At 50.7% G+C, this 12,885-nt stretch overlaps 1 gene segment (V, D, J or C); it reads right to left on the reverse strand.

Moving 5' to 3' along the window:
- Positions 1-8,006: 8,006 nt before the first annotated feature.
- Positions 8,007-11,024, reverse strand: LOC124098408 (immunoglobulin heavy variable 4-38-2-like). The segment is given in 3 exon segments: positions 8,007-8,081; positions 10,507-10,820; positions 10,906-11,024. Coding segments are annotated over 3 exon segments (435 nt in total).
- Between the last annotated feature and the right edge of the window lie 1,861 nt (positions 11,025-12,885).

A 12,885-nucleotide genomic window follows, 5' to 3' on the forward strand; every position in this document is an offset into this window, starting at 1 on the left:
AAGGGCTGTGAACGACCTAAGACAGGGGCTACTTGATTCCCACTGGCATGCAAAAAACAAAAGAGGGGGACTTGTTGGCAGCAGGTCCACCCTGGCCCCTGGAGCCTTACCTCCACTAGTTTGTTCTGCATGCCAGTGTGGCCAGCTCACAAGGCCATGGCGAACTTGCGGTTTTTCTGTTCCTGCTTATCCGTCTGAGACATATGTATCCCACGGGAATGCCTTGACCTTTTCTGGTCTGATGGACTTATTGTTAAGGGAGGTTTCGGTACCTGACAATAATAGATGTTGAAACTAAATTTCTCCCCCCTCCCTCCTGCTTTTGGGTAGTTTTCCACTTCTGCTGCTTGGGGTATAAAAAAAGGTGTGTTAGCAATAAAGATTATTATTGACTCCTGGATGAAGAACCTTGGTGTCCTGTGTGTCTTTTAACCTCGCCGTCCCTCGTCGGACTCGGCTCCCTTGGCTGGACGCGGCACCTCATGTCTGAAAAGCCAACCTCTACCTCAGAGCAAAGTCTGTCCAAGGAAGGGGGCATGACCCTTGTCCTTGGGAAAAACCCACAGAGCACTCCTAGGCACTTACCCACCCTGCTGAGTTGTTTATCTACAAATAACAGGAGAGATTTGCTGTGCCAGATAGCAACTCCCTAGCAGCCACCAATCAGCAAGAGACAGAGAAATACCTGGGATGCCTGATGACCCTCCCAGTAGTTTATGGTGGTTGATAATGTGTTGGGAAACCATGTAGTTCAGCACATACACCTCTCAAAGAATGTGGTCTTTGAGGCACTTCTTTAACATCCCCCTGCTCCTGCTGATGGACACTATTGGCATCAGATCAATATTGGCCTCAGAGTCACCATTTCAGGTCAAGAGTTATTTTATCAAAAGTTCCAAAGTTTGGATTCTGATGCAGTGCTGTTTAACTTTCCCTAAGAACATGTGCCTGCTGAATGATCACTCCCACCTCAACTTAAACTCCTAATGTTACCGCTGTTGACTGGTGACGAGTCCTTGCTTCCCCAATGCTGAAGTATAACACCAGAGAAGCATGCTGAGGCAAGTTTAGAGTGGAAAGTTGAAGCTTTATTAAAGGACAGCAGAAAAGATTTCTACCATACGAAGACAAAGAAGGGGAACCAAGAGGTGGAATCCATGGAAGGGCAAGATCCTCCCTCTTTTATAGCTAAGGTTCTCTTTCAGCTTTTCCTCATTCCTGTCCCATTCCTGTCCTTGATTCTGTTACCTTGCAGTGATAAAATGCAGGTGGGAAGGCCCAAAAGGTGAGGGGCAGATGGGCTTAGGAGTCATTTGGGAAGGAAGGGCTTTTGGATTAGAATCTCCATGTTTGCTGAGAGCTGCTTCATTAACATTTCTTTGGGATGGGCTCCCAGCCTTGGGGACTTTTGCAACCCCCATTTTCCTGGACTCCATTCTCAATATGGCCTTCAATATTGATTTTACTTGATATTATCCCAGATTTATCTAACTACACTAACTACCTATCCTTAAATCTGGCTTCATTAAGTACCCTAAGACCCCCCCCAGCCCAACTTAAACTCCTAAGTACCCTAAGATCACCCCACCCCAGCTAAACTCCTAAATACCCTGAGATCCCCCCCACCCCAGGTTAAACTCCTAAGTACCCTGAGATCACTCCACACAGCTTAAATTCCTAAGTACCCTAAGATCACCCCCACCCCATCTAAACTCCTAAGTACCCTAAGATCACCCCCACCCCAGCTTCAATTCCCAAGTACCCTGAGATTACCTCCACCCAACCTAAACTCCTAAGTACCCTAAGATCTGCCAACCCAACTTAAACTCCTAAGTAGCCTAAGATCCCCCCACCCCAATAAACTCCTAAGAACCCTAAGATCACCTACCCCAGCTTAAACTCCTAAGTATCCTGAGACTAACCCCACCACAGCTTAAACTCCTAAGTACCCTGAGATCACCCCACTCCAGCTTAAACTCCTAAGTACCCTAAGATCAACCCCACCCCAGCTTAAACTCCTAAGTACCCAAAGACTAACCAAACCCAGCATAAACTCCTAAATACCCTGAGATCACTCCCACCCCAGCTTAAACTCCTAAGTACCCTGAGATCACCCTACCCAGCTATAACTCCTAAGTACCCTGAGATCAACCCAACCCAAGCTTAAACTCCTAAGTACCCTAAGATCACCCCACCACCGCTAAACTCCTAAGTACCCTAAGATCACCCCACCCCAGCTTAAACTCCTAATTACCCTGAGATCACCCCACCCCAGCATAAACTCCTAAGTACCCTGAGATCACCCCACCCCAGCATAAACTCCTAAGTACCCTATGATCACCACACCACAGCTAAACTCCTAAGTACCCTAAGATCCCACCACCCCAATACACTCCTAAGAACCCTAAGGTCACCCTACCCCAGCTTAAAATCCTAAGTACACTGAGATCACCTTCACCCCAACTTAAACTCGTAAGTACCCTGAGATCACCCTACCACAGCTTAAACTCCTAAGTACCCTAAGATCACCCCACCCCAGCTTAAACTCCTAATTACCCTGAGATCACCCCACCCCAGCATAAACTCCTAAGTACCCTATGATCACCACACCACAGCTAAACTCCTAAGTACCCTAAGATCCCACCACCCCAATACACTCCTAAGAACCCTAAGGTCACCCTACCCCAGCTTAAAATCCTAAGTACACTGAGATCACCTTCACCCCAACTTAAACTCGTAAGTACCCTGAGATCACCCCACCACAGCTTAAACTCCTAAGTACCCTAATATCCCCCACCCTAGCTTAAACACCAAGTACCATGAGATCACCCACCCCTGCTTAAACTCCTAAGTACCCTAAGATCACCCCACCCCAGCTTAAACTCCTAAGTACCCTAAGATCACCCCCACCCCAGCTAAACTCCAAATTACCCTAAGACAACCCCACCTCAGCTTAAATTCCTAAGTACCCTGAGATCACCCCACCCAGCTTAAACTCCTAAGTACACTAAGATCAACTCCACCCAGCTTAAAATCCTAAGTACCCTGAGATCACCCCCACCCAACTTAAACTCCTAAGTACCCTAAGATCAACCAACCATGCTCAAACTCCTAAGTACCTTAAGATAAACTCCACCCAGCTTAAACTCCTAAGTACCCTAAGATAATTCCCACCCAGGTTAAATTCCTAAGTACCCTAAGATCAAGCCCACCAAGCTTAAACTCCTAAGTACCCTGAGATCCCCCCACCCCAGCTAAACTCCTAAGTACCCTGAAATCATCCCCACCCCAGATTAAACTCCTAAGTATCCTAAGATCATCCCCACTCCAGGTTAACTCCTAAGTACCCTAAGATCACCCCCACCCCAGCTTAAACTCCTAAGTACTCTGAGATCACCCCACCCCAGCTTAAACTCCTAAGTACCCTAAGATACTCCCCACCCAGCTTAAAATCCTATGTACCCTAAGATCACTGCCACCCCACCTAAACTCCTAAGTACCCTGAGATCCCCCCCACCCCAGCTAAACTCCTTAGTACCCTTAGATCACCCCCACCCCAGATTAAACTCCTAAGTACCCAAAGATCACCCCAACACAGCTAAACTCTTAAGTACCCTGAGATCACCCCACCCCAGCTTAAACTTATTTTTTTTTTCTGAAAAGCAGTAAACCTTCTTTTTCCTTTTTCTCATGTCCATGTCATCTTTTTGAATTGGCCTCTGGGACAAGGACTGGGCTTTCAGCAGCACTTTGGAGAGAACGTCACCATGCTTTGTGCCCCAGATCCTGGACGTGGAGCTCCAGGACTTGCTGCCCAGCTGGATTTCAGTCTTGTGTTGGCCCCAACACTTCCTTCTGTGCCCTGTTTTTTCTGAATGGAGATGTGTACTCTGTCTCTTTATATAGTGGATACTTGTAAATTGCTTTGATCTTTAGAGCTCACAATGCTGGTTTGCCTTGAGGCTCAGAGGAGACTTTGGACCTGAACTTTGGGGCTGGGCTAGAACTATTGAGACTATGGGGAATCTTGGAAATGGACTAAATGTATTTGGAATTGTGAGGTGGTCATGATCTTCTGGGGGCCAAGGGTGGAATGTTATGGTTTGGATGTGAGGTGTCCCCCCAAAAGCCCATGTATGAATGCAACAAGTGTTAGAGTGGAAATGATTGGGTAAGAGAACTTAACCCATCAGTGAATTAATCCCCTGTAAAGGATTAACTAGAAGGTGACTGAAGGTGGGCAGGTGAGGCTGGAGGAGGTGGGGCATGGGGGTTGCCTTGGGGTATATATTTGTATCTGGTGAGGGTCTCTCTCTGCTTCCTGATCATCATGTGAGCAACTCCCCTCCTCCGCAGACTTACACCATGATGTTCATCCTCACCTTGAGATCTGAGGAATGGACCCTGCTGTCCATGCACTGAGACCTCTGACACTGTGAGCCCTCAAATCAACCTTTCCTCCTCTAAGTTGTTCTGGTCAGACCTTTCAGTCACAGCAGCAAAAAAGCTGACTAAGACACCACCACATGACCAGGTATTCCACGTTTTGTTATAGTCCTAAGGATGTAAACTAAGCATTCTCTATTGACACAGCCACACAAGTGTTTATAGCAGAAACTCACAGCACCCAAGGGATGGACCCAGCCTAGATGCCTGTCACCAGATGGATGGATAAAGAAAATCTGGGGTATGTACAGAGTGGGGTTTTACTCACCATAAAGAGGAATTAAATGAGAGTATTTTGGGTAAATTGGTGGAATTGGAGAACATCATGTGAAGTGAAATAACTCAGGCTCAGAGAGTCAAGGGCTGAGGCTTTCTCTCAGAAGTGGAAGGTACAATAAAATAAGGGGACAGAGGGACATCAAAATAGAGTGGATGGTAGAACAGTGGAGGAAGGGAATGGAGGGTGATAGAGAAGGGAGGGAAAGGAAGAAGGTGGAAGGAAATTGACCAAATGCCCCATTTGCAGATATGAACACACCAGAGTAAATTCCATGTAAATACCTGTCACTAAAGTAAAGAAAAGTGTAAACAAAGAGAAGGAAGATCAGCTAATAGAGGAAGGAACACATGGAGGGAGAGGGAAGGGCAAGGGGAAGTACTGAAGACAAAGTGGAGAAAATTGCACTGTAGGATTGTGGATTATGTCAAAATGAACCACAATATTATGTGTAAGTACCAGGCAGGAATGAAAACAGGAAAATACACCCTGAAAAAAGAATTTGTATCTTCAGAGACATCATGGATTGGTACAGACCACAAGTCCACAGAGATCCCTGGGGAAGCTGGAATATGAGAGGCCCCCAGATGAAGGAATCCAGCCCTTGCCTCTGCTCTCCTCCTGCTCCTGGGTGACCTGAGCTCCCTGTGTGCTGAGCATCCCCTGCTGGCCCTGGGTGCCCTGCAGGAGGTTTGTGTCTGGGTTCACACTGAGGTCTCCACACGGTGTCTCTAGCACAGTAATAGGTGGCCGTGTCCTTTGCTTTCAGACTGCTCATTTGAAGGAACGGTGTGTTCTTGGAATTGTCTCTGGAGATGGTGAATTGGCCCTTCACAGAGTCAGCATAGTATTTCAGACTTGAATCATACCATATAACTGTGATCCACTCCAGCCCCATCCCTGGGGCCTGGCAGACATATTCCATCCAGTAGCTACTGAAGGTGAATCCAGAGGCTGCACAGGAGAATCTCAGGGAACCCTCAGGCTGCACCAGGCCTCCCCCAGACTCCACCAGCTGCACCTCACACTGGACACCTGCAAACACAGAGACAGCCTGGTCAGGACACTGTCACTCATCCACTCTTCCTCTCACTCCTGTCCACTCACACACTCAGGATCTCTGGTTCTCCATTCATTACCTTTGAAAACAGCCATCAGGAAAACCCAGCTGAGCACACTCTCCATGGTGAGCAGCTGTGTTCAGTCCTGATCACTGAGTGGGCTGAGCTGGGAGTCCAGGGCTGGGCTCCTGTGCAGAGCTGCAGGGTCAGGTGGGCTGGTTTTCATGAGCAGAGGGAGGCCCTATTTGCATGTGCTCCTGCTATATAGCAGCTCTGGGTGGAGGCCCAGGTAGAGCAGCTCTGAGGGCATATGGGAGTGTCATGGGCAGCATGGTGGACAGAGGAGCATTCAGGAGGGAAGAATTTCTTCTAATTTGATTTTAGAGCCCACTATCTTAGTTTATTTAATATAAACACATAATCATATGGTGGAGGTGTCTGTGCTAACTCCCTGGTACAGATGTAAACTCACACAGAAGCCTGAGTGATGGTTCACTGTCCAACAGCTCATGTGTGGCAAGAGTGACTGGTTATCTGGTCTTTTGCTCTCACCCTGGACACGACTGCTGCCCCGACCCTCCTCCAGCTCCCAGGTGCACACACTGGTGACGTCCTCAGAACCGTCCTGCATTGGAAATGTGCTGTGCGTCTTCTCCCCTCTGCTGCCACCTGCTCTCCAGGGAGGCGTCCAGCTGAGGGCCTCAGAGGCTCCCTGCAGGGGGAAGGCTGTGCCTCCCTGTGAGGGCCTCCTTCAGCTCAGGAGCATCCAGTTGGCACAGAGCCCTCAGGTTCACATGCTGCTGCCATCTGTGGTGGGCACAGGGTGCAAGTGGGGGCAGGGAGAAACCCAGGCTGTGTCCTCACTTTTAGTTATCATGGGCTGAGTCCACAGGGGGCCACATATGAGGAGGCCCTTTGTTGTGAGGGGCCACATCCCCATGGACTTGGTGCTGTGTCAAAGCACAATTTTAATTTATCCTCATTCACTCTCAGCTTCTATCTGTGTATCTATCATCCACCAAAAAACTACTATCTCCCACCTATCTATATAAGATCTATTAAGGGTTCTCTCTATATATCTATCTATCTATCTGTCTTCTGTGGTCTCAGCCTCTATTCCCCCCCCTGGGCACTGTAGGCTTGTGGGAAGCAGGGTCTCTCTCTGGAAGAACTGCCTTGGTGTCTTTCAGGAACACAGCCACCTGTCATCAATGCAGCTGCACTGTCACCCTCAGCATGTCCATGAGGGTTGACAGAATGGAGAGGATAGCTGACACAATGGAGCAGGTCACCTGGGTTCCCCCAGGGCTGGTAGAGCCTTCCCAGCACCCTGAGCCCCAGTGGGACCCCAGCACCACTCAGAGGTCCAGCCCCATCTCCTCTCTTTGCCTCCTGCCTCCTGCCATGTGGTGCTGCAGCCTCAGGAGCCCTGGTCAGGAGCAGCACCTGGGTGTTTGCACCCTGGTCTCCAGAACCTGCTGCAGCACAGCTCTGTCCTTGTGAACCCTCAGCCTCAGGAGTTACTCAGAGCAGCACAGACTGGACTCAGCCACACAGGTGCTGGGGCCTGAGGTGGTCATAGTGAGCATCTAAAGATGTGGACACAGCCCTGGGACTGGGTAAAGGGTTGGTGTGTGCTGGCTCTGATCTGGGTGATGGATAGTCACTCAGCAGCTAACCTGGCAGCACCCATGGGGTTAACTCTGCAGGCACACAGGGTGCCAGAGTGTGGAGTTAGGTCTTCCTCCACCTGGACTGCAGAGGATGCCCTGGGTAGCTCTGGGGCTCAGGCACAGCTTTGTCCTAGGTGTGGCCCCTACACAGAGGCCCCCTAGGGCAATGGCTAGTGGATCCTGAGAGTAAGTCCTCCTAAGACCTCAGCACTGCAGGTCCACCAGGAACAAGGCCAGCTTATAGGGCAGCAGGCAGGAGACCCCATTCTATGCAGCATGGCCTGAGGCCAGCAGAGACATGGGGAGGGACAGCCCAAGGCTTGGGGACAGGACTTCTGCCCAATGTGCCCAATTCATGAGACATAGGGCCCAAGAGGCCTGTCCTTAACTCCAGTCCCATGAGTGTTGAAGAAGTTTTCATCATCACCTTGTGTTCCTTAGTGAATATTTCAAAAATACTTTGTCCATAGAGGGGAAGAATGTAATTTAGCAAAAAATAATGGCATCCTGTCCTTCCTGGCCCTGGACATGGCTCTGGAGCACATGGACCTAGCTGAAATGAGTCAGGCAGATGGAGACCATCACCACACCATCACTCATGTGGGGAAGCTCCTGCATTGGGTCCTGGAAAGAGAGAGGACAGTGGCCCCTGGAGATGGGAAGGTGCAGGGAAGAGAGGGTGAGGGTGGGTGGTGAGGGCCACGTGCAGAGAGGGCCTTGTCCTGGGACTCTGCAGCTCACAGGGCACCTGTGGCCCACAGCCAGGCTGTGCTTCACAGTGAATGGGGCAGAGCAGCTGGTGGGATCCCCACACCCAGGAGGGACAGGTGATGGACAGCTGGGTGTGCACAGCCTGGGACCCATCATGGCACCTGGCACCCCTGTGTCAGGGTGCTGTCCTCTGCCTCACTAGATCTAGGTTTCAGTGTAAGTATGAAAATACACCTGGATTCACCACTCTGTGTCTGATGGAGAGAGATGCTGACATTCTTAGTCATGTTGGTGATCAAGCACCCTCACATGAGAAAGACCACAACATACAACACCTCATTGCTTATTCATGTTTTTCAAAATATATTCCAATGTCAAATCCATAAGTCTAGTTTATGTATCTAAGTGAATATATTATACTCATAAAAATAGACTTAAGCAACCAAATACAAATTGTGTGCTAGTGAGGGGTGTCATGTATGTTAAAAGTTCTCCCAGCAACTATCAGGGCTCAGGGAGAAGCCTAGTGAACCCCCAGAGCAAGTCCTGAGAGACAGAAACTACACCACTGTGGAAATTCTCTCTTAATTAAAATGCAATATTATTTTTGTTTGCTAAAAAACAAAAAAGTGTAGAATTATGATTATAGTGAGTTAATTGCCAGGCTACAAAGGACTTAAAAACAAAGGCAAATCATTGCATTTATATTTTGTGTAAAGAAAGATAATAAATTGAAAGGAATAAGCCACATACAGAAATGTCAGACACACAGAATACACAGAAGCATTTCCTCTTCACCATCTGTTTATCCTCTACCAACATGTGATAATGAAGCACCCATTTTCTATGATTATGATGCTCAAATAAAATATTAAAAGTGATTAAAACTTGGATTTATTAATAAAAATATAAGAGGCTTATGGTGATACAGAACATAAAACTTTAACTTAGGAATATAAATGTTTTACATAAAATCAGTGCTCTAGCTCTCAAACCATAATTTGAAAATACATAAAGTGATTCTATTTCATGGCATGTTCCAGTACAGGCTTAGGACACTCTGGGATGTAAACATTGATGATGCTCATCATCACCCAGACTGGAGCTGGGCTCTAGGACTGGGTGGGCACTGACGTGAGCAGGAACAGGGCCCAGGGTGTCACTGTCTGTGACCCTGAAGTCCAGCCACAGTGGCTGGAAACCACTTTCCTGGGGGCTGACGGATCCAGCTCCAGCAGTAACCAGGCTCCAGGTTGCTTCCCCCCAGCAGCCAGGTGTCCTGGGGATTCTCAGGCTCAGAGTCAGCTCCCAACCTTGTTGGGGTCAGAGTGGTCCTGGTCACAGCATGTCTCAGGGTCCCGAGGCCAGTGGCAGAGCCAACCTGCAGCTGCCACAGTCCATGCAGAGCTGACCACCCTCCCATCTGAGTCTGTGCCAAGGGGGCCCCTTTCCCTCCAAGACCTTCCTCAGGTCACCCCTGTCCACAGGCCACACAGCTGCATGAGGAGGGGGCACCTCTGTCCTTTGGGGCCATTGGTTGGGATTTTGGTGTCACAGAACCTCATCATGGGGTTAGAGCTCACATACACCAAAGTTCACTCTGAATACACACGTTCTGTGCATTTAGACCAGGTTTAGGGCTTCCTGTCGGCATCCCTCAGCTCAGTCCTGCTTATGTTTGGGGACAGAGGAAACCTTGTTGTGCTTGCTGACGGTGGCTTTACACTATCAGCTGCATCCATGGTCTCTATCACCTACATGGTGGCACGACTGTCTGTTCATTAACCTGTGAGAAGACAGACTGTGCCTTGTCATTGTCAAAGGTCCCCTGTGGCTGGATGGCTCAGAAACAGTGTGGGCTATGACCTCTACATGTGCCAAGTGCACAGATCAGTCACAGGAATGTCACAGGGAACACTGGATTGGGAGGGACACTGAGCAGCAGAACATCCAGGCCCTTCTGAGAGTGGAGGGAGTTCCCCAAGCCATGAAGTGTCCACACAGCTCATGTGATGGCCCTGAGCAGTGCCATCATAGCACAGAAAGCCTCAGCTAGAGAGGAGACTGTGCAGCCGCTGCTCAAGAGGAGCAATCCTGACACACCTCACCTGGAGAGAAATGAGGGGTGTCCAAGGGGAGGAGGCCTCTCTAGGACCCCCATAGCTGGGGCTCTCAGGAGGAGCTGCTTGGTGAGGAGGCTCAGGACTGGGGTCAAGTTCACTCCTTCCTCTGCACCTGCTCCTGGGCTGACCTAAGCTCCTGTGTGCTGGGCGCCCCCTGCTGGCCCTGGGCACCCTGCAGGAGGTTTGTGTCTGGGCTCACACTGAGGTCCCCTCACTGTGTCTCTGGCACAGTAATAGGTGGCCGTGTCCTCAGTGGTCAGGGAGCTCAGCTGCAGGGAGAACTGGTTCTTGGACGGGTCTCTGGAGATGGACACTCGGCTCTTGAGGGATGGGCTGTAGTAAGTGTTACCATTATAACATATGTCCCCTATCCACTCCAGCCCCTGTCCTGGGGGCTGACGGATCCACTCCCAGCAGTAGTAACTGGTTGTGATGGAGAATCCAGAGACAGCACAGGTGAGGGACAGGGTCTGCGAGGGCTTCACCAGGCCAGGTCCTGACTCCTGCAGCTGCACCTGGCACAGGACACCTGAGGACAAGGACAGTCACACCCTGTTAGTCACCTGCAGTCACAACCTCCCCATGGACCCAGGTCTGACACTGGGGACACTCACCTTGGGGAGCTGTGACCAGGCACAGGACAAGACCCAGCAGCCTCATCTTCTAGACCACACCTGCCTTCCCAGAGACTTCAGCCCTGTGTGAGCAGAGAGCTGGGAGCTCCCACAGCCCAGAGGGCCTTTGAACCCAGAGCAGGAGGAGGGATTTGCATGTGGGTGAGGCTCTTCTGATATCTGGAGAGGCTGAGGTCAGGCTGCCCAGGTCCTCTGTGCTCCTGAGATGTGTCCCTGTCTTGAACCCAGGTGGAGCTTTACCTGTGAGAGGAGAGCAGGTGGTTTCAGGGGTGCTGGAAGGCTGTCAGAGGGGGAGCCCACCCTCCTGAGCCCAGCCCTGCCTCCTCCAAGCCCTTCCTCCCTGCACCTGGGAGGGTGTCAGAGTGGCAGGAACGTGCCCAGCATGCAAGAGGCCCAGGTTCACCTCCCAGCCCTGAAGGAGAAGCCCTCAGTGATGACTGAACAGAGCCCAGGGCTGAGGATGGGGTTCCCCACATCCAGGAGAAGAGCCCCCCTTTGTTCTCAGGACTAGCTCTTCTCTTTCATCTCTGTGAGATTTGGGGGCTACAGACTGAGCAGGAGAGGAGGGAACAGGGTCTCAGGAGGGGAGGGGCTTCCTGCTGTGTGCCCACTGCCCTCCCCACCCTGTGCCCTGCTTGTTGTCCTGACTGTCCAGCCAATGCCTGTGGACAGCAGTGGGTGGGAATCTGCCCTGACTCCTCCCCTCACCTCTCCTGCCCTCTGGTCTCCACCAGGAGAGGACAGGATGGAGGTGCTGGGCCAGTGGAGAGTCCTGGGGGCAGAGGCAGCTCTCAGCTGCAGCCTGAGGCTGAGAGCCCCTGAGTCCCCCAGAGCAGCAGAGCCAGGCTGACAGCAGACAGGACGGCATGCAGGGCAGGCTGGGTGAGGGAGGAGGCCCAGTCCCCTTCCCTGTGCAGCATTACTGCAGTGAGACCTGCCTTGCCCACAGCCCAGCATTTGGAGAGAACAGTGGACACTGTCTTTAGTGAGGTGGGGTCACTGAGAGGGCAGGTGTAGTTGCTGACCTCCTGATGAGGTTCAGGGATTGACCTCCTGCCTATCTGAGTGACCACAGCACACTAATAAGACATGTGGGTTCCTCTCCTTAGGTTTCGAGTATGCACTACCAGATTTCCTGTGGAGGTTCAATGCCAGCCTTGGAGTGCTGAGAGCATCTCATTCTTGGTCCAAGGTGATGCCTGCCGTGTGCCCTCCTTAGATCGTGACAGGCACCTCTCCTGTCATGGGGCCTGCTGTACTGCTGACCTGAGCCTGCTGGTGGGCCCACCCTAGGCAGCCCTTGGGAACAGATGAGCCCTGTACCTCTGCTGCTCTGCCAGCAGCACCTCAGTTTTCCAGCCTGTTAGAGTGGCCCCAGTATCATGCAGCCCACAGGACTGTGAGGCCCAGCTCCTCCAGAAACACCTGACCAAGGTGCTGTGAATGCACTCCTCAGGTGGAAAGAACAAGGAGCCTGTGGGGCTCTTCAGCCAACATTTAGCAAAGAATTATTTATGTTATGGATGACACAGGGGGTGGGGAGAGAATGAGAAGACATAATATCTGCTCAACCAGGTGTTTCTGAGGCTTAAGAAATTCAACGGGTCATGACGCCACCTGTATGTATTTCCCTGACCACAGGGGGACATGCAGGAGCAGATGCATGCATTTCCAGAACTGTGCACCCCACCGAGGTGAGCCTAGGAACAGCAGGCAGCCTGAGCAGAGCAGGGACAGATACACAGGTCATATCATGAGTCAAAACCCAGGAAAGACAAGGTCAAGGGCAAACAGCTTCACCGGAGGAATATATGAATTATTAAGGACAGCCAATGCCACACTAACTGAATTAGGTAGGGTTAGTTTTATACATGCAGATATTATCCACTAGGACAGGACAAGTGGGGATGCTGTAACAGATCAGGGATTAACCACTGTAGAAAGGCAAGCTTGGGGATC

This window comes from Marmota monax, unplaced genomic scaffold (genome assembly GCF_021218885.2).
Source record: "Marmota monax isolate L192 unplaced genomic scaffold, Marmota_monax_Labrador192_F-V1.1 WCK01_AAM20220418_F8-fsc00395, whole genome shotgun sequence".
NCBI classification, from domain to species: Eukaryota; Metazoa; Chordata; class Mammalia; order Rodentia; family Sciuridae; genus Marmota; species Marmota monax.